We start from the raw sequence: 25,460 nt of genomic DNA on the forward strand, positions 1-25,460 counted from the left end.
TCAGTGACTGTGTCCCATGTTGGCATTTTGTTGCATGATTTGATTTGATAGGTGGAGCCTAATATCACATTCACCGCGTTCGGCAGGCTGGAGCTAGAGGCTGGAGCTGGAATGGTGTGAGAGAAAAATATTGTTAGATTGGCTGGAGCTGGAGGCTGGAGCTGGAGCTGGAGCGATGTGAGAGGAAAAAACTGTAGCGCTAGAGGACTGGAGACCAATCGAACGCTGTGATTATCCACCAGCAAGTAGGGCCCTTTCCTTTCTCTGCAAATTCACGTGGTCAAACAAAGTGAGCCCCTATAATTGTAAAGACTACCAATACTTGAAAATTGGCAATAAATCTAACCAAATGTACTTGCATAACTTTTCAAGATTTTGATCCAGTGCAGCTCGTGGGGTACCAAGGTACTTCCTAATATAATATACCATTTGTTCATTCTTGTTGCTTGCGATGAACAGATGCAGAATTTTATGGTAGTACTTGATATTTAAGGCAGCTAATTAAGAGAAAGGATTGAGCTTCATTTTGTTAGGTTGACAGAAATCCATTAATTTGCAGTGCTTATGATCTTAATATAAAGTACTATACTGCACATTCTAAGGAAGATTAGTAAAATCATTATTGTCGTGGGATTTTTAGGGTACCCACAACCGGGTGGTGGAACGCACCCGCCTAATCCCAGAGGGAAAGTACTCAGGAAAGTGCTAAGTGATTAGGCCAATCTAGCTTGGGGGCAAGAACACAAGAACACTCGGGTTTTGAGTGGTTCGGACCGCCGGAGTGTAATACCCTACGTCCACTGTGAGATGTATTGTTCTTAATATGAATGAGTCTATCCTCTGGCCAGCCGGCCTTGAATGAATCTTCCTCTAGCGAGCGTCTCCCTTTTATAGACCAAGGGGACGCGTACACAGGCGTTCAGACCCCCGACAGGTGGGTCTAACGTGGATGTATAGTATACTGCACAGAAAGCTTCAATGGAGCTACAGCGGTTGAGAATCTCTTCTTGGATACGCTTCATCGCCCCCTAGACTCTCTTGACCGAAGGGAGTCTTTATTTGTCCCATCAGCGAGGCGCCCGTTGGGGCAATGTAGCATGCGGTGTAGTCTGTCGAGACTACCATGTAGGCGTCATAATGGACAAAGCCGAACCGTCGTGCCCAACTGGCATAGTAGACTGACATACGCGGCGTGGGCGGCGCCAGAGACTGCACTGTGCGCCTTGGTAACATGCGACCAATAGTGCAACCTGGCAAATGCCGCATCGCGCTCTGCTGTGGCAGAGCGCACTTTCACCTACTGCATTGAATGCAGTCGGTAGGTGAGTCTTCCAGTGGAAGCCATGCGGTCCCGCGCTCGTGCCCGCACCTGCGGACACGTGGCGGCTCCGGACCAGCCCCAGGCAGGATGTCAGATAGTATATGGGTGTCCGGGACTCGGCGGGGGCCCGGCACTCCCTGGGAGGTCCGGGGCCCCCAGCTGTCTCGGCTGTGGGCTACCTCCCCCGGGACACGTGGCGCCACCGGACCTTCCCCAAGCGGGGAGCGGGTCCGGGGCCGTTTGCCGGGAGAATAGGGCTCCGGACCACAGGGGTCCAGCTGCTCGGCCGTCAGGGCGTAGTTAAGGATAACTACGAGACCCTTGCCTAGACATAGCAAGAGGAGGTACCCCAGTCCTGGGTACCGACAGTGGCCCCCGGACCCACCTTGGGAGAGGTACGAACCCGCGGGTGGGGCCTCCATCGTGATGTGTTCCCACGCAACTTGGCTGTGTCAGCGCGCTCTTGTCGAGAGTGGGTGCTCCGGACCACTTGGGGGCCGGAACACCTGTTGCCAGGTTTAGTTACTAGAGCGCTCTCCATAGGGCGATGAAGGTGTAGGCTTGAGGTACGGAACCAAGCCAAGCGGCTACACGGACTTCTGTCCACTCAGGGAGCGAGAATCACTTCCTCGGACCTGGCTGCTGGTGACCGTGGCGAGTGGTCTCCGCCGGAGCGGGCCACCAGAGCGGACTTGAGTCGACCGTGGCGAGCGGTCTCCGCCGGAGCGGGCCACCAGAGTGGACTTGAGTCGACCGTGGCGAGCGGTCTCCGCCGGAGTGGGCCATCGGAGTGGACTTGAGTCGACCGTGGCGAGCGGTCTCCGCTGGAGCGGGCCACCGGAGTGGACTTGAGTCGACTGTGGCGAGCGGTCTCCGCCGGAGCGGGCCACCGGAGTGGACTTGAGTCGACTGTGGCGAGCGGTCTCCGCCGGAGCGGGCCACCGGAGTGGACTTGAGTCGACCGTGGCGAGCGGTCTCCGCCGGAGTGGGCCACCGGAGTGGACTTGAGTGTTGCTGACGATCCATGAATTACGCCACCGGACCCTGCAGCAAGGTGTAGGAAACCAGGCCTTATACTAGAATAGAGCCCGGGACCTCTAGGGACAGCAGTCTTGGATACTAGGGGACTCGTAACAGGGCAGTGAAGTACGTAGGCTTAGGGTACATTACCAGGCTAAGCCACGCGGAGCTTCTCTTCCCCAGGATATAGGTACCACTTCTCCTGAGCAGGTCCCTAGGGGTCCGAACTGCCTTCCAGCTAGAAGAGTTGTCCCTACCTGACCACAAGCCAGCAACTTAACTTGGATCGTTAGTAACTAAAGAAAAAACTCTGTTTGGGAGAAAGACACAGTTAAACCCAAACGGAGAAGTGTAGCCAAGGTAAAGTTCAAATAAGACCGAGAAATCAATTCAACTTTATTGTGGTTATCGTGGTGTACATCAGAGGTCGGGATTACGAGGTCGTACCTCTACCGCTCTGGACCACTTGCTGGTGTTGCCAATGGTGTGATGAAGCCAGAGGTCGGGTTTACAAGGGCGGACCTTTACCGCTCCGGACCACACATAGGTGCCATGTTATTACAAGGATGTACTCTCTTAGTCCTATCTAGGGGTAACCTACGGCTTTTTGCTGTAAGGCATGCACCTTCTTAGCCGGAGTGGAACTGCCACCTTTGAGTTCTCCACAATCGTCGGAGGCGAAGGCATCCCGGACGTGCCTGAACTGCATCATCCAGCATCACCTCGGGAGCTCGGGGGGCCCTCCTTGCCTAAGAACTGTCATATGCCTAGGTAGCATGGAGACGAATTCTTTGGCTTTGAATGGGAGTGGCCCAGCCGCCGCCGTCCGCCACCGGAAGCCAGCCCGATGGCCGCTCGTCTCGAGCTGGGTGCTCATGATGAGCACGAAGTGTGGAGAAGGGCGGTCGTTCGCCGGCTCGACCTTGGTGCTGGCGTTAGGTCCCCGCACCTGATGGCGGGATCCTGTTTGCAGCAGCACCGAGAGAGACTCGGTCCTGCCGAGGGTGGAGGCGACGGTGGACTTCCCCCGGGCCACAGCGGTCGGCTCCAGGCTTCATATTGAGAGGAAGCCTTGAACCGACACCATGACGCCGCAGCAGGGGAGCCCTGGTGGTTGCTTGAGAGAAAACCTTGAGCCAACGCAGAGGTGTTGTAGGGCGTCGTACGGCAGGTGACTCTGCTGCGCGCCACCGCGTCGGCTCTGAGGTGTCGCAGTGGCGACGCATAGCAGGCGCCGCTGCCGTGCGCCGCCGCACCGAGGGCATCGTCGCCCCGGCGCCGTGGCATACGGCGTTGGTGACGCCATGCCCCACTTCATCTTCTCGTTGAATACGTTGCAGAGGATGAGCTCAGCCTTAAAAGCCTGGAGATCTAGCCAACACCTGCACTTCCCCACAGACGGCGCCAAATGTCGTGGGATTTTTGGGGGTACCCACAGCCGGGTGGCGGAACGCACCCGCCTAATCCCAGAGGGAAAGTACTCGGGAAAGTGCTAAGTGATTAGGCCAATCTAGCTTGGGGGCAAGAACACAAGAACACTCGGATTTTGAGTGGTTCGGACCGCCGGAGCGTAATACCCTACGTCCACTGTAAGATGTATTGTTCTTAATATGAATGAGTCTATCCTCTGGCCAGCCGGCCTTGAATGAATCTTCCTCTAGCGAGCGTCTCCCTTTTATAGACCAAGGGGACGCGTACACAGGCGTTCAGACCCCGACAGGTGGGTCTAACGTAGATGTATAGTATACTGCACAGAAAACTTCAATGGAGCTACAGCAGTTGAGAATCTCTTCTTGGATACGCTTCATCGCCCCCTAGACTCTCTTTGACCGAAGGGAGTCTTTATTTGTCCCATCAACGAGGCGCCTGTTGGGGCAATGTAGCATGCGGCGTAGTCTGTCGAGACTACCATGTAGGCGTCATAATGGACAAAGCCGAACCGTCGTGCCCAACTGGCATAGTAGACTGACATACGCGGCGTGGGCGGCGCCAGAGACTGCACTGTGCGCCTTGGTAACATGCGACTAATAGTGCAACTTGGCAAATGCCGCATCGCGCTCTGCTGTGGCAGAGCGTACTTTTCACCTACTGCATTGAATGCAGTAGGTAGGTAAGTCTTCCAGTGGAAGCCATGCGGTCCCGCGCTCATGCCCGCACCTGCGGACATGTGGCGGCTCCGGACCAGCCCCAAGCGGGATGTCAGATAGTATATGGGTGTCCGGGACCCGGCGGGGGCCCGGCACTCCCTGGGAGGTCCGGGGCTCCGCGGGAGGTCCGGGGCCCCAGCTGTCTCGGCTGTGGGCTACCTCCCCCGGGATACGTGGCGCCACCGGACCTTCCCCAAGCGGGGAGCGGGTCCGGGGCCGTTTGCCGGGAGAATAGGGCTCCGGACCACAGGGGTCCGGCTGTTCGGCCGTCAGGGCGTAGTTAAGGATAACTACGAGACCCTTGCCTAGACACAACAAGAGGGGGTATCCCAGTCCTGGGGTACCGACAATCATCAATGCTTAAATTAAAACATGAAACTAAGAAGAAAGATTTGGAACAGTGATTATGACGTATGTCAACCCATTCAGAAATTCAACTTTATACAACACAGCAGTTCAGCCAAAATTTTTTTTGTATATATTAGTTTCAGTCAATAGAGTAATCATAAGGTATTACTGTATTTTCAGGAAAATTAAAGGACCTCGGGTACTATCATCTAAGTTGCCTCTGTTTTCCAGTTACCTCTATTCCAAAAAAAAAAAAGATTTCCAGCGTTGGCTATAGGATCCTGAGAAACCATTACCGTGGTTTGCTGTTGATATTACAATTGTAAAATGGAAAAGTAATGCTTAGACTTAAGGCTGTACTGAGCAGGTGAAAAACTTAAAAAATTCAGTTCAGAATTTTCAAATTCAACTTAGTTGAACCTTTATTTTGTAACTATGAGATGATAAGCAATGGCATTTCCTACCTGGAATATTTCCCCTTTTACTCAGGAAAGTTGCCAAACATGTAGGAATATCTACCATCTTTTTTGTGAATACAGCACTAATGCAGTAATGCTTGAATATATGCTCAGGGTCTCTCTTTTCCTGAGTGGACAGAACATGAATTGTTTGCTCACCAGTTCCACCAAGAAGACAAGTTTGTCTACTGAAAACGGTCATTTTACCACAGTACTGTAAATCATTTTTCCTATTCCCTGAAGAGTTCCTCAACCTTGAGTCCTTGACAGGTAGATATCACGGTATCTTTCATGTATCCAGCCTTAGTCTGTAACTATCACCAACCTACATTGCATTTCGTTCATGTCCGTCTACCCAGTATGGAAGAATCTGCCTAAAGTTCCTAGCTATGTTGTCAGCATAGGTTTTAACAAATCAGACACACACATCACAGGTTCAAAATTCAAATATGGGCAAAATAGTTACAAAATCTGAACTCTGAAGTAATGGTGTGCCCCACCCACAATGCTGTAGCTACCTCCAGGAAATGCATTGGACCTGCATTCCAGTAAGCTAGCTGCTCATATCACACAGCTATTGAGCTATGTACAACATCACAACACATTGGCCAATTGTGACCTGATGAACTGGAGCACATGAGCAATAAATTAAACAGTTCAATTGGTCAGATGTCAATCAAAAAGAAAAACAGAGGGAAGGTGGCACAAGCAAGTAGCAAATGGAGAAGCCGGGGGGAGGAAGAGTCAATTGGAGAGGAGTGCTTCTCTGTCCAACTTCCAATGTGCATCCAGAGAAAACTTCTTTTCATGCCTAATTTCCTTCTTGTGTTCCGTGTTCCTAGTTCGTACACAGATCGTTGAATCTCTTTTTTTTTAAAAAAAAAAGACAGGTCGTTCAATCTCCCAAAGCTGTAACTAAATTGGATGTGCAATTTCCCCTTCTTTTCATGTTTCTTCATCGAGATGTCAGTGTCAGTACACGAAAACCTTTCTGGACATTAGCAGCTATACGAGTCTCAGTCAAGCTGAGACCTATTAGACGTTTTGTCAAGTCAATTCAGATCTAATCTTGTCCACTAATGGACCTACTAAAAATGTTTGTTAGTTGGCCATGCTGGTCTTTGGCAAATAATTATACTAGTCACCAAACGGCCACCTTTAGTGGCTCTCTGGTACCACAAGATAGGATATATAGCTTTTTGTTAGTGCAAATAATTTGCAGTGGCGGAGCTACGGCTTGCCGTTGGGGTCTGTCGACCCGACGAAATCCTGATAATCCTATGTAAAACTACTGTTCATTACTAGTTTTAGTGCTGATGACTCCGTCCTAAAAAGATGATGACCCCGGTGGCTATAATTTCTGACTTCGCCCCTGATAATTTGGCACTGCCAACAGAAATAACGACCAGGTCATGCATAATGTGCCAACGTACTCACTCACCAGCGAGATGAATTGAAAATGAACAAGCACAAAAATAATATGTCCGTGCAAGTTTCCAATTGCTTCTAAGAATAGAACCCAATATAAAAGAGTAAAAAAAAAATGGTTGTGTTAAACTTTTGCCCATCACGTGATTCAAAAGGTAGCATCAGATTACTACGCGACTCATGATCCATCTACAAAGTAAAATAAACAGAGTGCACGCATACCTACTGGAAAACAAATGGCCGTTCCAAGACACATAAGAATTGCCATAATGCATTATTCGTAAAAGTAGTACCCGATTGTGCTTCGTGACTCATGATCCAACTGGAAAGTAAATTACGTGTAAATGAAAGTTAGTGAAAAGCACCAATTTTTTCTCCGATACGTGACGCCTAAGAATAGTATTGGATTACTACGTGACTCACTATATACATCTTTTTTGGGGAAAAAGGTAAATTTCATGTAAAATTAGCAATTAACAATACCGGAAGCGACAAATAAACAAAAGAGTGGACGCATTGTCATTTCAGTATTTTACAAAACAGAAAAGAAAGCCGGTTGCTCTAAGAAGATTGGTCCTTAATTAACCCGTGATCTCATCCACCTCTAGCTAGTAGCCCCCTCCCTGGCTCCCCAATCCCCATATAAAAAAGTCCCACCCTCCAAGCAGGCTCCAAGCCGCCGCGATAGCAATAGAGCCCTTTTCTCCTCTTCTTTCCATCCCAAGTCTCAACATCTTCAGTTCATCACCAAACATCAACGCGGCCACCATATATATGGGTCCTCAGCAAGATCGGCGGCGTTCCATGGCGAACGGCACGGCGGCGAGGAAGGAGACGAAGGTGGTGCACGTGCACTACCGGGAGTGCCAGCGCAACCACGCGGCGGCCATCGGCGGGTACGCCGTGGACGGGTGCCGGGAGTTCATGGCGTCGGGCGCGGAGGGCACGGCCGCGGCGCTCATGTGCGCCGCCTGCGTGTGCCACCGCAGCTTCCACAGGCGCGAGGTGGAGGCCGACATGGACTGCTCCTCCACCACCTCTGGCTGAATAATCTCGATCGATCTGGTTTGCAGTACATGTGCGTGATCGAGCTAGCTGCAGATGGCCTGATGAGGTCCGATCGATCATGGGTGGCAAAGGCATTGAAATGATTGGTAGGTAGGTGCATGCATTATATTCAACCGTATTTGGAATGGACATGTATATTTATTTTCTTCTCTTTTTTTTCTTGGTCTTGGATTTGCAGTGAAACTTGTGTATGTGTTGATCGTTGGTGTATGGTGCTTGTAACTGACGTTATGTATATATATATATAGTCAAAGTGCTTTACTTGTTGTTGCCGTATAGAAATGAAAACCTTGTCATATTTTGTAGATACACATCATGTGCTTGTTGATTGGGACCTGTGTCCCTGACACACTTGAATTTTCCTTTGGGGATATCGATGATTCTGCATTACTTGCTTGGTGCTTTTGTTCTTGAGGCTTGCCTTTTTCAGTTTTTCTCCGTCACCGCGATAGTTGGTGCGGATTGTGGGAGCACGATTGATCTAGTAGTTATGCCTTGTTCACCTTGAATGGAAAAGGAATCAGTCCACTTTGTTTTGGTGTATTTATTTAATCGAATGAGATCAGTAATCTCTATTATTATATATGTTATCCTCCCACTAACCAGGATGATATACATATATAGATGGTTCATCATCCTCATCTTCATGGATGTGATTAAAATTGCGAGATCGAGAAATGCTATTACTAATTTATATTGGGACACATGCATGATTATTCTCTGGTCCAGCTGGGTCACCCATCTGTCAATTTCATTTCATCGGAGCTGTTGCTCTAGATAGATATATCCGGCCGGTATCCCTGCCTACTGTTCAAGGTGGCTTACGATCCGGTCGAATCGAAAAAGTGGAGTACTGTGCTTGTGCCCTAGGCACTTGCATGTTGCTGTCAAATAATATATGTCAACATTATATCTTGGCATCATTTTCAGTGGTTTCACTGCTGTCGCCCAGTCATTGCTGCCTAGCTCTCGCTCCAGCTCCGGTGGAGTACTGTCTGGTATTCTTCGAGCCGTGCTTTTCCGAAATCTCACTATGCATGATCGATTCAGAGAGATTTTGCAATAACCAAGCAATTCAGTCTCAAGTCTGAATTATTATTGCGGCATTAATTCAGAGAGATTCGGGTTAAGGCAGGGTTCCCTCTGATGAATCTCTGAGATTCGTCCCCGGTGGTGCTGTCCATGCCCGCCATCTATCCGATCCAAATCGTCTTTGGGCTGTTTAGTTCACTTTGCAAAAAAAATTTGCAAAGGAATCTTGGTCATTTGAAGTACTAAATGAAGTCTATTTACAAAACTTTTTGTATAGATGAGTTGTAATTCGCGAGACGAATCTAATGATGCCAATTAATCCATGATTAATTAATCGATTTACAGTCCATCCATGCAAAAAAATTTGTAAATAGACTTCATTTAGTATTTCAAATTAGTAAGATTCCTTCACAAAATAATGTGTTTACGGCGTTTTTGCGTTTACAGGTAAAAAAACTAAACAGGACCTTTATCTTCAATTTACAAGTGAGGCGACGTCTGAAAGTTGTGAGCACAAGCATTTAATAACCATGGACTTTGAGAGCGTTTATCCCGAACAAGGTCAGCTGGTCGTTTTTCAGGAGTGTGCCAGCTAGTCTAGTCTATTCCCCTTCAAAAAAAAAAGTCTAGTCTATTCATGCATGTGCCTTGCTGGATCTAGGGGTGGTAATAGGCCATGACTCTAATGGCCTCTTCACAGCCCAATAAAGTCCTTAAAATTTTTAGTTCAAAAATACATATGTTTAGAGCTCGGTCCTTTTAGAGCCCGATCCTTAAATTTTCTAATTCAAAATGTTGGGCCCTTTACCACCCTTAGGCCCGATCTTTAGATTTTCTAATTCAAAATGTTGGGCCCTTTACCACCCCTAGCTGGATCTCCTTGTCCAAACTGAAACGCCAGGTAGGAGTATGTAGCGGAGCACCTTGCATTGCTGAGCTACCTGTTTGGTAGCGCCATTTCGCTTTCAGTGCATATGTATCGGGCGCTAGTAGCTAGGTCGAGGCAATCAGTGGAACACGCATGTGTGGATGTTCTTGGACCTCAATATGTATGTTTCAGTGTAAATAAAATCGTCGTTATACTGTATTGGTAACCCCACACCCCCGCTCCCGTGGGCGACGGGGGGACCCGCGCCACCGCCCCTCCCGGGGCCGCCGCAGCCGCCGGCAACTGTCGTCCGGCGACGGCGGCGGCCGGTGGCCGAGTCGAAGTCGGCTCCGCCCCCCCCCCCTCTTCTTTTTCTCTCCCACCTCCCTCCTCCCGCACTGCAACCTCGCCACGTCGTTCCTCGCCGCCGCCGGTCGCCAGGGCTGGATCTGGCCTCCTCCTCGCGCGGATCCGGGCCCCCTGACCAGATCTGTCGTCGGTATGGGCCTCTACTGCCGGTTCGAGTGGGAGGGGCCGCGCCGCCGCCGCTTGACCTTGGGCCCTTGGCTCGTTTGCGGGCCGGTGACGGCGACGCCCGAGGGCATCACTTACCTTGTTGAAGGCGTCACTCTTTCTCCCTATGACATCCCCATCGGTGAGCTTTCCAGGTGAAAACCTAAACCATGTTGGTCGGACGAAGACGACGCCTTTTGGATCGCTCCCTCCCTGGAGGCGTTGTCTTGGAAGCTCTTACCGGTGGTGGTCGATGGCACTTCTCGAGGAGGATCCACTTCTGCGCCCACCTTCACTTAGTCTACTCTACATCGTCCAGGTTGCGTTGGTCGTCGGCTGACTGATACTTTGCCGCCTCGTCGTTGGCTTGAGTTCTCTTCAGACGGATGCTTTGCCGTCGTTGTTGATCGGTCGGGTGGATGTTGTGCCACCTTGTTTGTGTTGCAGATCTTCGTACCTTTGGCGGTGTAGTTTCTTTTAGCAGGTCCAGTTATTGGTTGGCGTTAGGTTGGCCTTGGTTTGGGTTGTAGGGTTGGAGGTGTTCTCCCCGGTCTTACTTCTGCTGCTGGTTGTTTATTGTGGTCTTTGACTGTTTGCCTATGTTTCTTCAGTTTTTTTTATTTTTAGTCATTTGTGATCTTGTGTTGGTCAAACTCTGTTTGACCGCATCCAGAATTGTCTTTAACTGCTTTCTTCTTAATAAAATACGTGCTCAAGTACGTTTGCGAAAAATATATGTAGGAGTATATTTCTAAGCAAGCTCTTTCGTCCATTGGGGATGCAAATATTGAGGACCAATGGTGGTCACCCTTAGATGATGAGTGATTGGCAACATCGTGTGGATTTGATGTATCTCTTGGCTCGTGATATGCAGGTGTATGATGCGACATGGCGGTCGACGGCGCGTGGTGAAGGTCAGGCGAAAACTTCATGCTGAAGGACCGTGGTGAAGGATGGACGCGAGTAGACTCAGAGAAGTGAAAGGTTCATGCCAAGGGACCAAGACGGTAAATGGTGAATGCGAGTAGGCCTGGATCGAGGGAACCGAGGAGGCCGTGCGGAGCCATGGGTGGTTCACATGATGCACGGAAGAGCCAGAGTACATGGTGATAAAGACGGCGTCGGCCAAGTCGCGCGAGGACGATGGCGAGTCAAGTAGGCGGCCCGTGCAGCGGGCGCGCGCGAACGACTCGAAGGCGTCAAGGCTCGGCGGGAGGTCGGACACGCGTCGACATCGGCGGTTTGACCTCAAAATCGGGGAGTCAGTCACGTCGTGCGGCGGCGTGCGAAGGATTTGACCTTAAAATCGGGGGAGGCGGGTTTGACCGATTTGGGCCTAAAAACCGGGGACGGACTTGGCGCGGTCAAGGTTCGGGCGGAGGGCACGTGGCGTCATCGCGAAGCTTGCGTCGAGGCGAAGCGAAATCGGGAAGGCGACGTGTCTGTTCGGGGCTCCAATAAAAAGATGGACGAATTTGCTCCTACGTGGGCGGTTATTATAATAAATAGCGTAGGGGTATTTTAGTTTTTTGGTAAAATTATATATAGATAGCCATGGCTAGAGGATATGCTATAATAAATAGCGTAGGGGTATTTTAGTTTTTTGGTAAAATTATATATAGATAGCCATGGCTAGAGGATATGCTAGCTCTTGAATTCTAGTTCATTTGCTCCTCTGATTTTTGTGATTTTTGAATTAGAATTTGTGCTAAGATTTTGTTAGGAAAGAAGGCCCGAACCTTCTTGTGCCCTTTGGGATTGAAGATTTGAGTGATTGATTTGTGATCCCGCTCGTTTTTCTTTTTCGGCCATTTTCGAAGATCTTTGGTGCGATTTTTGATTCGCGAGATATACTCGTTCTTTTTGCAATCATTTTCTTGGATCTGCGGGATCTAGTATTCACGGATCTATGGCTGAAATCTTGATCGAATCCGTTGAGTATTGAGGGAGTAATTTGGACTTGAATTTTCGGTTTTGTTCTTGCTTTTCCCTTTGTTCTTCTGTTTGTGCGCAGTGGATTTTCGGGGACGCAGCAGTACACGCGGCGAGGCAGCGCACGCCGCGGCTCGAGGCACGCTCGGTTGCGCGTGGCTTGTGGCGGCGGCCAGCGCTCGCGGAGGCGCACTCAAGCGGCGGCGGCGACGGCCATCAGCTACAGCTGCGGGCGGCGGCGGCGGCGTTCGACTGCCTCCCCCTGCTGCGGAGCGTCCTTCGCTCCAGCGGGCCAGGCGAGGAAGCGGCCCAGGTTGCGAGCTCCCGCTTCCGGCCCAAAACTCGCGGCAGCAGCTGGTGCCCACGAGGGGCGCTAGCAGGCCACGCAGCCCAAGGCAGGGACACGGTGCAGTGCAGCCCACGTGCAAGGCAGGCCAGTCCAGCACCAGCGCTAGCAGGCCGGCAGGCCACGGCAGCAGGCCAGTAGGCCGACCGGGGGCAGGCCATCCAGACCAGCTGCTGCTGCGTGAAATTCCATTCGGCTGGCTATTTTTTCGATGCTAAAAAGAATTAAATTCGTTTCAAAGAAAAACTGTATGTGCATTTCGTTTCATTTTTTTTGAGATCAACATTTCGTTTCATATAACAACTCAATGTTTTATTTTGGCCCAAAATTTTGTTATTCGTCCGACATTAACTGGGCCAAGCCCATCTCGCCAGCATCAATGTGCAGCCCACAAGTAGACGATGGACCGACCCACATGTCACACTCCTCCACACTCAAAAAAAAAAAGTCACACTCCAATTCAGACAGCGTAGCGTGTGATTTGGAATGATTGGCGGGGGCTTCCCTCCCAAAACGAAACGAAATTCCAAATTGGATCCCCGTGCCGCGCGCCCTCACAAAACGCCCAAATCCAAATCCCCCCCCCTCCTTCCCGCTCGCTACAGATCCCCATTTCCCAATCCTTCCGAGCTCCTCCAATTCCCCACGCCCCCATCCCCCGATTGATGCGGCGCCGGCCATGGTGCGCGAGCTCCGCGTCGACTCCTTCTACGCGCGCCTCCGCGCCGCGGGCTCCTCCTCCCCGCTCCTGATCCTCCCCTCCGCCGCCGACGCCGACTCGCTCTGCGCCGTCAGGGTCCTCGCCCACGTCCTCTCCGCCGACTCCATCCGCTTCTCCGTCTACCCCGTCGCCTCCGCCGCCAGGGCCAGGGACCTCCTCGCCTCCTTCTCCGCCGCCGCCCCGCTCTGCTGCCTCCTCGTCAACTGGGGCGCGCACCGCGACCTCCGCCGCCTCCTGCCCCCCGCCGCCACCGCCTTCGTCGTCGACTCCCACCGCCCCGTCCACCTCCACAACCTCTGCGCCCACAACGACCGCGTTGTCGTGCTCTTCACCGCCGACGACGAGCACACCGCGGATCTCTCCTACGACTTCGACCTCTCCTCACTTGCCGACGCCTCCGACCTCGCGGCGGAGGGGGACGCCGACGACCACCTCCGCGTCCCTCACGAGGACGACGACGAAGACGACTCCGATGCCTCGGACTCCGACTCCGACGCCGAGGATCCCGGCGGCGGCAGGAGGAAGCGGCGGCGGCTCTCCGACGACGCCGAGGCGGAGTGCGCCGACCCCGTGAGGCTCTTCGCCAAGCTGCGCCGGGAGTACTACCGCCTCGGCACCTTCCACGGCAAGCCGTCGGGGTGCCTCATGTACGACCTCGCCCACGCGCTGCGCAAGAACACCAACGAGCTCCTCTGGCTCGCCTGCGTCGCCCTCACCGACCAGTTCGTCCACGACCGCATCACCAACGAGCGCTACCAGGCCGCCGTCATGGAGCTCGAGCAGCACATCAACGGCTCGGGCAACCTCGACCCCTCCGGCGCCGGCTCCGTCGTCACGCTCAAGGACGGCACCAAGATCCGGGCGCCGGAGACCTCCCGCATCGCCTATGAGGACGAGCCCAGGCTCATGCTGCTGCGGGAGTGGAGCTTGTTCGACTCCATGCTCTGCTCCTCCTATGTCGCCACCAAGCTCAAGACGTGGAGTGACAATGGTCTCAAGAAGCTCAAGCTGCTGCTGGCCAGGATGGGGTTCCCCCTTGCCGACTGCCAGAAGAATTTCCAGTACATGAGCATGGAGGTCAAGCGCAAGATGAGGGATGAGTTTGACCGCTTCCTGCCTGAGTATGGCCTCACTGAGTTCTACTACCGGAGCTTCTTGAGAGTGCACGGCTACAGGTTCAAGGTTTCTGCTGCAGATGTTGTGTACGGCGTCACAGCTTTGCTCGAGTCGCTCAATTATTCCGAGTCCAGGGACTCCAAGGAGTCTTCGGCAGCTGAGCAGTTTTGGGTTGCTTACTCTGCATTGTCACTGAGCAATGTTGATCAGTTGCGGAAAGGGATGCAATCTGCAATTGAAATACAGCGGGCAATATTGAGGCAAGGAAGCTCAGCAATCACTAAGACGGGGTTTATACGGAGCGCCAAGAAGTTCCGGTGGGTGAAGCTTGATGACCCTGTCGACACTAACAAGCTTTGCCACCCTCAGGCCCTTACCAAGTTCTGCTTCTTTCTGATGGATGCGCTGAAGGAAAGGGGTGCAAGGATGAAGCCACTAATCTGTGCTTGCTTGGCAAAGGAGCCTGAGAAGGTGCTGGTTGTCGGGGTATGCGGGAAGCCAAGGCTTGGGGCTGTTCAGGGTAATGCGTTTGGAAATGCATTCAGATCAGCAGCAGAGGAGATTGGCGCAGACTATTTCCATGACATGTTTGAGTCATCATGGATTGTTCTGGATGTTGTTTCTGTCAGTTCTTTCATGATTCGGTTAACGGAGAAGCTATGATCAAATATCATGAGCTTGTAAAACCCCAGGTGGTTCTTCCACTGTCCAAGATGGAATGCTCAGGCATGATTCTCTCTGAATAAAGGTGCTTGAGGCCAGGTGGTACATGCCTGTGTTTTTCCTAAATAACAGTCCACCTGCCATTTCACTAACATAGTGAAAGCAGCCTGATAAGCATTCTGCTTTCGATGTTTGAGCTGCTGACTGATCATGACTTCAGAAACTGAGAAGAGGATTTTCCTCTGTTTTAACTCCCCCATTAGCAAATGATAGATCTACAGATTCAGATGCAAACCTGGTCCTAACGTAGAGGGGGGAAGGTATATTTGTTTACTGTTTTTCTTTATCTGATACAATGGATGTTTGTATCTGTATCTGCACAAACATGCTTGTGGACATTTGCTGTATTCAATTCTGTATCAAGTGTCTTGAAATTCTTTGAGTTTATAAAAGCTCCTTTATCTAGTGTCTGAGCCTGCTCTAATTTGCACAAACTACAAAACCATCTTAGGAGCAGCTATGTTCTTGTCTGTTACAAATAAGGCTGAAGCAAGGAAGTGGTCACTTTATTTTTTTTCAGTGTTGATGGCTGTAAATCTGTACCATGTTATTCATGATATTTTCAGCGCTTCAACAAATTTCCACAGTTGATCTTTGTACATATATATATATCGGGTGTCATCTCCTGGACCAGATAGTTCAGGTAACTTAGCAACACGAGCTGTACTTCCTCAATGCAGTGAACAAGTGCTCCTGACGAACTAATATGTTTTATACAGTGAAGAAGGTGCTGATTTGTAACAAAGTACTATGGTTTTTGTAGAGTGCTTAGAATTAATAGCGGTAGCACCATAACCTTATGACATGTTCAGTTTAGTTTGGGTTTCCCTCTTCCTCTTATTGGAAGTGTTTTCTTGTAAGTTGAAAGCTTTTGTTTATTTGCAGTGATTTTCATTTTTTGCTGCAAGCATACTTCTGCACTATGAAGTGATGATAGGGTTTTCTGGACTGGGTTGTAATAATAAACCGTGGGCTTTATAAATTCTGGACCTATGTTGAAGTCCAAATGGTCTTAGAAACCATTTGGGCTGTGAACAGGTGCAGGACGGCCCATTTTTCCTTTTTCCCTGCTAATTTCTGGAGATCCATATCACTAAAATTTATTTTGTCCACATGTTTCAGATGGCGATGGTCAATGCTGTTGGACACAGGCATGTCTGACTATGCAACTGCTTCGTGCTTTCACTACCATAGCATGTTGTTACCAATCTGTTGCACCTGCATTGTGTCATTGTCTGTTTTGTAAGTTACCCTCCTTTCTGGACACCTGCTTGATTTTTGTTGGTACCAATAAGGATCACTTTCATTAGGTTATCGTTTATCATTATTATGCATCACTAGCTTAACATCGCAGTTTACTGGGCATCTAAGGAAAGTGAATTTCTCTGCATTTTTATTAGTCTTCTTCAGTAATTCATCTTCCCTTCAGTTAATTTTTTTAAATAAAAATCCTCCCTCTAATAAAACACTGCCCAAACGTTTTCCAACCTAACAGCTAGCAAGCACAATTTTCCAATGCCTATCTCATGTTTTCCTGTACTAGGTCTAATGATGATGTTCAATCCAACGTTGATGGTTGTTGGAAAACTGTTTAACTAGATGTTGGTGCATAGATGTCGGCTCCATAAAAAACTGAATCTTTGACGATGATTTCACATCCACCTATATATTGTGTTCTGTTACTATGGTTTTTGTAGAGTACTTTGAATTGACAGTGGTAGCACCATAACCTTATGCCTCGTTCAGTTCGGTTTGGGTTTCCCTCTTCCTCTTACTGGAAGTGTTTGCTTGTAAGTTGAAAGCTTTTGTTTATTTGCTGTGATTTTCATTCTTTGCTTCAAGTATACTTCTGCACTATGAAGTGATGATAGGGTTTTCTGGACTGGGTTGTAATAATAAACTGTGGGCTTTATAAATTCTGGACCTATGTTGAAGTACAAATGGTTTTAGAAACCATTTGGGCTGTGAACAGGGACTGCAGGACGGCCCATTTTTCCTTTTTCCCTGCTAATTTCTAGAGATCCAGATTCCAGATCACTAAATTTATTTCGTCCACATTTTTCAGATGGCGATGGTCAATGCTGTTGGACACAGGCATGTCTGACTATGCAACTGCCTCAGGCTTTCACCGCCATAGCATGTTGTTACCAATCTGCTGCACCTGCGTTGTGTCGTTGTCTGTTTTGTAAGTCACCTCCTTTCTGGACACCTGCTAGATTTTTATTGATACCAATAAGGATCGCTTTCATTAGGTTATCATTACATCATTATTATGCATCACTAGCTAAACATCTCAGTTTACTGGGCATGTAAGTTTCTCTGCAGTTTTTACTAATCTTCTTCAATAATTCATCTTCCTTTCAGTCATTTTTTTGAATTCCTCCCTCTAATAAAACACTGCCCAAATGGTTTCCAACCTAACAGCTAGGAAGCACAATTTTGCATTGCCTATCTCATGTTTGCCTGTACTTAGGTCTAATGATGATGTCCAATCCAACGTTGATCAAGGTTGACGGTTGCTGGAAAACTGTTTAACTAGATGTTGATGCATAGATGTCGGCTCCATAAACAATTGAATCTTTGATAATGACTTCACATCCACCTATATCTTGTGTTCTGTTACTCTGTCCTGCCTTCTTTTGGTTAATTTTCTTGTTTAAAAGAGTGCCATGTGCTGTTTCTATCAGATAGCATCAATTTGATTGCCACCAGCAAATAATTTTGGACCATATCTTCAACTGAGAGCTTTGCTTGTACAGTTTAGATTACATCAGTCAGATAGGCCCCCTTTCTCTACACAATGCACATCGAACTTGTTGCCTAGATCACCCTGGGGTTTTCATTGTGGTTCGATGTCCTATTGACTGCTGGTCTTCTTTCTGTTAAGTTGGTCATTTTCAATCGTGGAAATCATAAATTCATCGTCCAATTTGATGGTACTTTTATCCCTGTATGAATTGCAGAAAACTAGTGTGGTCCTATGATAATTCCTTACAACCAGCTTAATTATGTGCCATGTTTTCCTTAAAATTCTGGTTGATGGGGGCACATAAGCTCAGTGTAAATTGTCATGAATCATGACTTGCTATGATATGCGGATACTTCGCAAAACTCACGTACCGGTATCGGATACTGTATCGGATACCCGTACTCCACAGATACTCCCGGATACGTATTCCGTAAGTATCAGACTATTTAGGTATTTTCAAATAATAAAAATAAATCGGATACTCGTGGGATACCTGTGGATACCTGTCCGATACCTTCAAACCCTAACAACACCACTCAATCGCTTCGTATAAAGGTCCTCCATTCAGTTGTGCCATCCTCTCATCCCCACTCGCGCAGCCGCAGGCCCGCAGCAGCCTCGCACAGCTCCCTTGCTGTCACCGCCGCTCGGCCACCCGCCCACGCCTCCTCTTACTCCTTCCCCATCGCTCGTCGCTCCCTTGCCGTCACCTCCGCCCGCCCACCCGTCCGTGCCTCCTACTGCTCCAGCGGCTGCGCGGCCTGTCCAGACAGAGGCCCGCACATCTGTTAAAGCACTATTTAGGGTGGTGCTGCGCTGCTGGAGCTCGCCGCTGGCGGGCCGCCACGGCCGCCGGAGCGCGCCTCTGGACGGCCTGTGCGGCCGCTAGAGAGGGAGAGGATGAGCCGCGGCCTCCGGAGAGGGAGAGGAGGAGCCGAGAAGAAGACGACCGACCTCCATTCGTGGAACAGACGAACATGTAAGATAAGTTTGGTTCTTTTTTCCTTTGCCCCTTCCCTTTTCTAATAATTATAGAACATATTAATATATGAGTTTATGACGCATTATAGTCCCTGGTTATTAAAACGACGTTTAAACGTTTAAACGTCCGTTGAAACGATAAAATGTCCATCGTTTCGTTAAAATCTACCCTCTATTTGTTTCGTCGTTTTATCGTTTTAATAACCCTGTTATAGTCCTTGGAACTTCTATTTTCTCACATTCTAGTTCCTGAAACTTTTATTTATTTTTATTTTTTATATATATTGGCGTATCCCCGTATCCTTGTTTTTGGAAAAATGGCGTATCGGAGTATCCCCGTATCGCGTACCGGTATCCGTATCCGTGTATCCGGGCAACATAATTGACTTGCTAGTCCATACTGCACACTTATGTCCTTATATACCTTGCTTTCTACATGAACAAAAATATATATTAAAGCATCAAGAGCCTAAAATAACTTTCACTCAAATTTGAAAGTACACAAGCAGTTACATAAAAATATTTTGCTTGATAAAATGGTGTAAATATTGAGCATTTTGAATTGTCCACAATTCATTAAGCCAAATAAATACTTGCTCTAGTTTATCTTGATCTCAAAAATAAATTTAACTAACACTTTCTGTCAACTTTTGTTACCGTCATCCATCATATCCTTTCTTATCTCAATATTTATAACCGATTGATGGTCCTGTGATGACAAATTCATATTATTTTTCCAACTTGCAGTCTGCAGATACCAGATAGTGCTGTCCACCAATCTTTACTTCGAATATACAGATTGTACTAATTTGTGCCAAACAGCTTCATCAGCTCTTTGTTTGCCATCTGCATTGGAGGTTGAGTCTTGACACATTATCTGGATAACATAGCAGGCAATGCGGCATGTCTCATAACCTCTTGAATACAATATCAAGCCTATTAATTGTGCTCTAGTGGGGAAAGCCTGCATTTAATAATTGGTTATGGGATGATGTCATACATATGCTTATGAAGGGTGACAATAAGCACGGCTATAATGATCATGTAGTTATAAAGAATGATCCTATATTTGACAGCTATTCAAGTGGAAGATATGCGGTGAACAATTTATGGCAGTGAAGTTTGCTAGTGTAGCCTGGATAATTAGAAAGCTCGAACTTATCTACAATTCTAGTTTATATAAGTGTTCTGTACTAAATGTCTAAACACAATTCTTAAGCAAGAAATATTGTTTGCATATTCACTAGTATAGGTTAGTAGCTTTCATTTATTTTCTTAATTCTGATAACATCAACCTTCATATTGTCTACAATTCTCCTGGTCACTTTGTGCCTTGTGGGCCCTTGTACTCAGCTATATCTAGAAACTATTCTTCTGAAATTGAAAAAAAGGGTTCTACCAAGAGCTTGGAATTCTTAATTCTCATGACAAGACAGTAGTTGTAACAGGACTAGTTAGTCTTAGTTGAAGGCAATGACCACGGATGTCTTAAAAACAAAATAACTGGCTGGCTGAGGCCTGAGGTGGTCCTTGACTCCTTGTGGAGTCTTGTTAGTAGTTGGGAGTTAGCTACTAACTTTGTGATTATGCTGTACAAATGTACTTCCATGTGAACAAAGATAAGAACAAGTTAAAGACTTGTCTAAAGCTGTTTTTGGCAGTCTTTTGAACACATAGCGCAAGTGCAAGGTGTTCTATAGTAAAAGATAAATAATAACATTGTTTTTCTTTAGCAACCTCAAGTTATGCTGTTAAAGATCATGCACTTTTGTAATATTCCCTCTTTATAGATCACCATATAGTTTCCAGGAACTGGAGTGCTATTGACAATTCCTTGATATATTAAGGTTCCAGAAGGCACATTTATTTGTGATTTTGTGTGTTTTTCACTTTGCTCTTCCATGAACAAATAGTTTTTGCAGAGCAAAGTGAAAAACTTAGGCCTGTTTGCATCAGGTATACTGCAGACTCACATAAAAAATATTTTCACAGTTCTACAAATCTGGACTGGAATGTGTTTTTGTGTTAACTAAAATCCTTATTCAATTCAAATATTCATGGGTGATACTGTTCAAGTCGTCAGATCTTTCCTTTTCTTTTGTTCATCATCTGCCTATTAAAGCGCAATTAAAGAACTGATGATGACACTATCCATATGCTACAGAATGTGTCACATTCAGACGACTTGTATTTCTTGCTCTTGAGGGAGGGTATCATGTATTGGGGCCACCTGGTGTTAATAAGGTCCAGCTTTGAGTCCATTGCCTTTGGCAGAAATAATAGTGATGGCAACTCGTGTCTGTCAATCGACAATGTCATTGGAATGTGCATCTGGACATAAGACCAATGCAGGCATCAGAACAAGGACCTGTCCTCGCAGAAGTGGTATAAGTCCGCATGAAGAGAAGAACAGTTGAAGACTCTGCACATAAAGACTCCCTTTTCAGTTGATGATTATGGACTGTAAGGTAAAACCTTTGCACAAGAGACTTCAGAATTCTTTAGGACCAATAATCAGTGGTCATGTACTGCCCTTCAGCATGTGCTGCAACTGCAACGGTTTTCACATCCTTCGGTTCTAGAACTGAGGATTGATTTTGCCTGTTACGAAAACAGATATATAAACAACTTTTCGACGAAACTAACAACTAATCTGTATTACTATGCTGCAAGAAGTTTCATGAAAGGCAGTGGAGCTTCATCCAGAGGTAACATGAATTGACCTTTCATACTTAATCCCTACCTGTGGGTTGGTTGTGCTGGCACATTCTTTAAAATTATACGTGAGCCATATGTCGTCCTGCCTTGGTCCCTCCTTTATACCGGGACTGAGATGTGTCATGTGTGCTTCTAATCGATGCATATTGTGTTCTGTAGATACCTATGTAGTTACTGGATGCTTTTGCATATATGAGCTAAACATGCAGCTATCATGGCCTTGCCTTTAATCATACACAACATATGCAGACGAAGTATGATTTAAGTTCAGTTGGCATTTCATATTTCTTAGTTTGAATCGCTTCAGAGTGTGCAGTGCGCTAGCCGCTATCATTGTTTTTTCCCCCTGGCTTGATGCAAATGGCCGCTGCTCCCAAGTTGCCTATCCTTGGCGGGACAGATTGAAGGTTGTCGTCCTCCTTCCATTTGGTTGAATACTTAATGAAATCAGTTATAGATTATGACTGGACTGAACATTCCTAGTTGTGGTTGGTATAGGACAAAGTTTAAACGTTATATGCTGATATGATCTCTGGTCCAGCTCTACTTGATCCGAGACATGCGTATATCTGCACCAAGCGAGCTGGGTCATGCATTCCGTACTCAGGTGTGCAACATCAGGATTCTGGCGACAGGCTAGGCGTTGTACAGGCAGAACAATCAAAGCTTGAGACGTCATCTAGCTACTTACACTTTCTCTGGGGTTTTGCTCTCATCTAACGATCAATATACCATCTGAAAACTGCATCTTTTGAACAAAACCATCAAGCTGTCGTACTTCTATATATCTATATGATGGTAGGCTGAGTATAATGCCATGGATGTACCTGGGAAGGACACGCCAGATTAGTGTCTTAGGGTGTGTTTGGTTTTGCTTTTGAAACTACTTTTTGCTTTTCAAAAAGTCAAAAGCCAACCAAACGCATTGGCTTTTACCTGCTGTGGAGGTGGACAACTTCGAAAAAATTACCCACCGCCACCTTTAAAAAATTAATGATTTTGAACTATTTAACAGTCCACAGCTCACAACAACTTTTCCACAGCCTATAGCTCACAGCAATTTTTTTTCAAAAGTCACAGCTCAACCAAACACACCCTTAATCATGTAATACTAACATTCCCTACATACTGATGTCATCATTCTCAGTTCTACCTTTGGATTAAATTTGATATGTGACTAACTAGCAACACATTTCCACTTATGCTGATGGCTTGCTAGGCAACAACTATGCCAATATTTTGCACCCTGGTTGCAAATTTGTGTTATTTTCCATTGAAATAAAGCTATTGCATAAATACTTTAACACCTGTTTAATGTTCCATGGAAGCATTAAAGCATTTGGAAGGAAAAGAAATGATTTGTGCTACATGAATGGGGCCTTTGGGATGGGGGAATAACATAAATCGGGTGTTGGTTTTCTTTCTGCACTAAATGTGATCAGGGACCATCAGCTTGCCGATTGAGACTTGCAATTACTTCACCTCTCTTCAGCTTTTATATATCTAGCAAAATTAAGTCTACACTAGCTCCATACATTCATTCATTACTACTTTCTCTTCTTTTTTTTTTGTTTCCCATTCTGCATTTCATATTTTTATAAAAGACTGCATTTCATATTATTTTAGTACTGTATAAAATTAAAGTACGGCTGGAAGTCACGGCAAAGTTGTCCACGCCATGCTTGCTAGACACAAGTATATATATAGAAATTTTCTGTGATCTGGGAAATAATTCTGCTTCTCTATTAAGGGGAAATACAAATCAAATCAAATGCTCAATAGACTGATCTAAATGCACCGAGTTATGTTTGTATAACAAATATAAAATAAAGATCACACGTAACTAATTACAACATGCTGACATGCTTGCATGCCATTTGGTCACACTTATTCCTGTTGCTATCTCTTATTCTTCTGACTTTGGATTTGCAGTGTCAAATCTGAATTCTACCACAAGTACGTACAATCCTAGATGGGCAAGACGATGGCCGCGTGGCGTTCACAGGGGAATTTGACCAGTATGTACGCGTATCTTGTTTTGTCTCTCTCATGCATCAGCTTTCTCCTAAAAATAAAGTAACTTGCAGAAACAAATTAACCTATCTAACTGACGTGTATGATATATTGATCACTCTGTTTGATCTAGAACATCATTGGGACTGAGCAGCAGCCGTCGGACAGATCCATGAGGCCGGTGACCTGCTCGGCGGCCTCTTCGAACAGCCACTTCTCGATCGGAGACAGTGGCCCCTGCTGGTGTTGCTGCCTGGGCTCGTCGTAGCCGCTGTGTCCCATCAACGCCGGCTGCTGCGGCGGTGGCGACGGCAGCATGTCGTTGAAGGTTGGTAGCGTGGTACCGCCGGCCATGTGGTACTGGTACTGGTACTGGTTGAACGACAGCAAAGGGTTAACCTCGGTGGCCGAGGGCTTGATGTCGGCGGTGTTGTTGTGCGGCGGGGAGCTCTTCATGAAGCCGTCGAGCAGCCTGGATATGTTGTCCACGCTGGAGGCGTACGACGAGGAGGAGCTGTCACCGTCGGTGGCGGCGAACGGCGATCGCCGGGCGATGAGCTGATGGGTGACCTCAGCTGTGTTGGTGCAGGCGGCCGGGTGTAGGGAGCTGTAGTCCTTGGAGAGGGGCATGTCATGATGGAGATCGACATGGCCGGCGCCGGCGGTGGTTGGTATGATGGAAGAAGGTTCAGAGGGCGGAGGTGGCGCGAAGATGGCGCCGATGGCTTGGTGCTTCTTGAGCTTCTTCTTGAGGTGGGTGTTCCAGTAGTTCTTGATGTCATTGTCGGTTCTCTGCGGAAGGTAAGAAGCTATGGCTGCCCACCTGCATACATACATGCATGTAGTGTAGGGATTATATTATATTGGTGGTCAATCACCATGGACGACGGCGCCATGGCCGGATTGATGAACAAGGTATTTGTCTACCTGTTGCCTAGCAGGGACTGGAGGTGGACGATGATGCCTTCCTCGTGGGGGGTGAAGTTGCCGCGGCGGATGCCGGGGCGGAGGTAGTTGGTCCAGCGGAGGCGGCAGCTCTTGCTGCAGCGCATGAGGCCGGTGTTGATGGGCACGGAGCGCCAGTTGCCGGGGCCGTGCTCCTGGATGTAGGACACCAGGATGATGTCCTCCTCCGGCGTCCATGGCCCCTTCTTGATGCCCACCTTGTCGCAGCACGGCGGCCTCCCCATTCTCGCTCTTCTCTCCGGCCGGTGGCCGGTGCCTGCAGCTAGTTAGTGGCTGATGTGGCTGCCTGATGCAGCTAGTGGATCGGACGGACGGAGTACTAGTTGTGGTACCCTACTAATGTGTCCCATGAGGCAGGCAAGCGTGTGCCGGCCGGCCGGTTATATATATATTGGAGAAGAGGTGAATGTGAGTGAGCTCCTTTTCACTTGCTATCATCTAACTAACAACCTACTAGCAGCCAGCAACTACCTGCGCTCGCTGATGATTTTTTTTTGAAGCCATTTGGCGCACTTTATTGATCTTGGAACATTGTTACATTGTTCACCAAAGCTTCTAGGATGTTCCTAGGGGGTTCATCGACCCAATTACATGTCAAATTCGAGGCCATTGCCATTCTAGCTAATTCATCGGCTACACAATTTGTTTCTCTATTACAATGCTCTATTGATATCGAAATAAAATCTTGCCAAATCTGGGCGCATTCGTCGTAGATAGGAGCACTTGCTGTTGCAGACAGGCCACCTTGGTGGATTGTTTCCACGACTTCCGCGCAATCAGATTGAATCATCAAGCGTCGACACCCCACTTGATAAGCTAGTAACATTCCTTCTCTGAGAGCCATTGCTTCTGCCATGTGAGCATCAAGCACATTTTCATAGTATTTTGCGGCGGCAGCTACGAACACACCCCTTGCATCTCTAATCACCGCTCCTGAGCTTCCTGTACTCCGTTCATAGTTATAACTAGCATCCACATTCAACAATAGAAAA

At 47.8% G+C, this 25,460-nt stretch overlaps 3 protein-coding genes and 1 long non-coding RNA gene across 4 annotated transcripts; 3 read left to right on the forward strand and 1 right to left on the reverse strand.

The window, feature by feature from the left end:
- Window positions 1–7,347: 7,347 nt before the first annotated feature.
- LOC120696593 (mini zinc finger protein 1-like) lies at window positions 7,348–8,097 on the forward strand. The gene has a single exon (XM_039979553.1). It carries the CDS (start codon window positions 7,497–7,499, stop codon window positions 7,767–7,769), a length of 273 nt encoding a protein of 90 aa, XP_039835487.1. The 5' UTR covers window positions 7,348–7,496; the 3' UTR covers window positions 7,770–8,097.
- A 4,982-nt stretch (window positions 8,098–13,079) lies between these two features.
- Window positions 13,080–15,446, forward strand: LOC120696590 (cell division control protein 45 homolog). The gene has a single exon (XM_039979551.1). The coding sequence runs from the start codon at window positions 13,161–13,163 to the stop codon at window positions 14,979–14,981; it is 1,821 nt and encodes a 606-aa protein (XP_039835485.1). The 5' UTR covers window positions 13,080–13,160; the 3' UTR covers window positions 14,982–15,446.
- Window positions 15,447–17,232: 1,786 nt separating this feature from the next.
- LOC120696594 lies at window positions 17,233–23,507 on the forward strand. The gene is made up of 3 exons (XR_005684241.1): window positions 17,233–18,769; window positions 19,519–21,479; window positions 23,422–23,507. It is a non-coding gene; the product is annotated as an uncharacterized LOC120696594 (long non-coding RNA).
- Window positions 23,274–24,824, reverse strand: LOC120696591 (transcription factor MYB60-like). The gene is made up of 2 exons (XM_039979552.1): window positions 24,430–24,824; window positions 23,274–24,325 (listed from the first exon to the last, which is right to left on the reverse strand). The coding sequence occupies exons 1-2, from the start codon at window positions 24,690–24,692 to the stop codon at window positions 23,632–23,634; spliced, it is 957 nt and encodes a 318-aa protein (XP_039835486.1). The 5' UTR covers window positions 24,693–24,824; the 3' UTR covers window positions 23,274–23,631.
- Between the last annotated feature and the right edge of the window lie 636 nt (window positions 24,825–25,460).

The sequence above is a fragment of the Panicum virgatum genome, chromosome 3K (genome assembly GCF_016808335.1).
Source record: "Panicum virgatum strain AP13 chromosome 3K, P.virgatum_v5, whole genome shotgun sequence".
NCBI classification, from domain to species: domain Eukaryota; kingdom Viridiplantae; phylum Streptophyta; class Magnoliopsida; order Poales; family Poaceae; genus Panicum; species Panicum virgatum.

What these genes read in the sequence shown, in the direction of transcription:
- LOC120696593 (XM_039979553.1), top strand. Translation starts at nt 7,497, where the DNA reads ATGGGTCCTCAGCAAGATCGGCGGCGTTCCATGGCGAACGGCACGGCG.
- LOC120696590 (XM_039979551.1), top strand. Translation starts at nt 13,161, where the DNA reads ATGGTGCGCGAGCTCCGCGTCGACTCCTTCTACGCGCGCCTCCGCGCC.
- LOC120696591 (XM_039979552.1), bottom strand. Translation starts at nt 24,692, where the DNA reads ATGGGGAGGCCGCCGTGCTGCGACAAGGTGGGCATCAAGAAGGGGCCA. An exon ending in CAGTCCCTGCTAGGCAACAG is followed by an intron (nt 24,326 to 24,429) that starts GTAGACAAATAC and finishes GTATGTATGCAG; the next exon opens with GTGGGCAGCCATAGCTTCTT.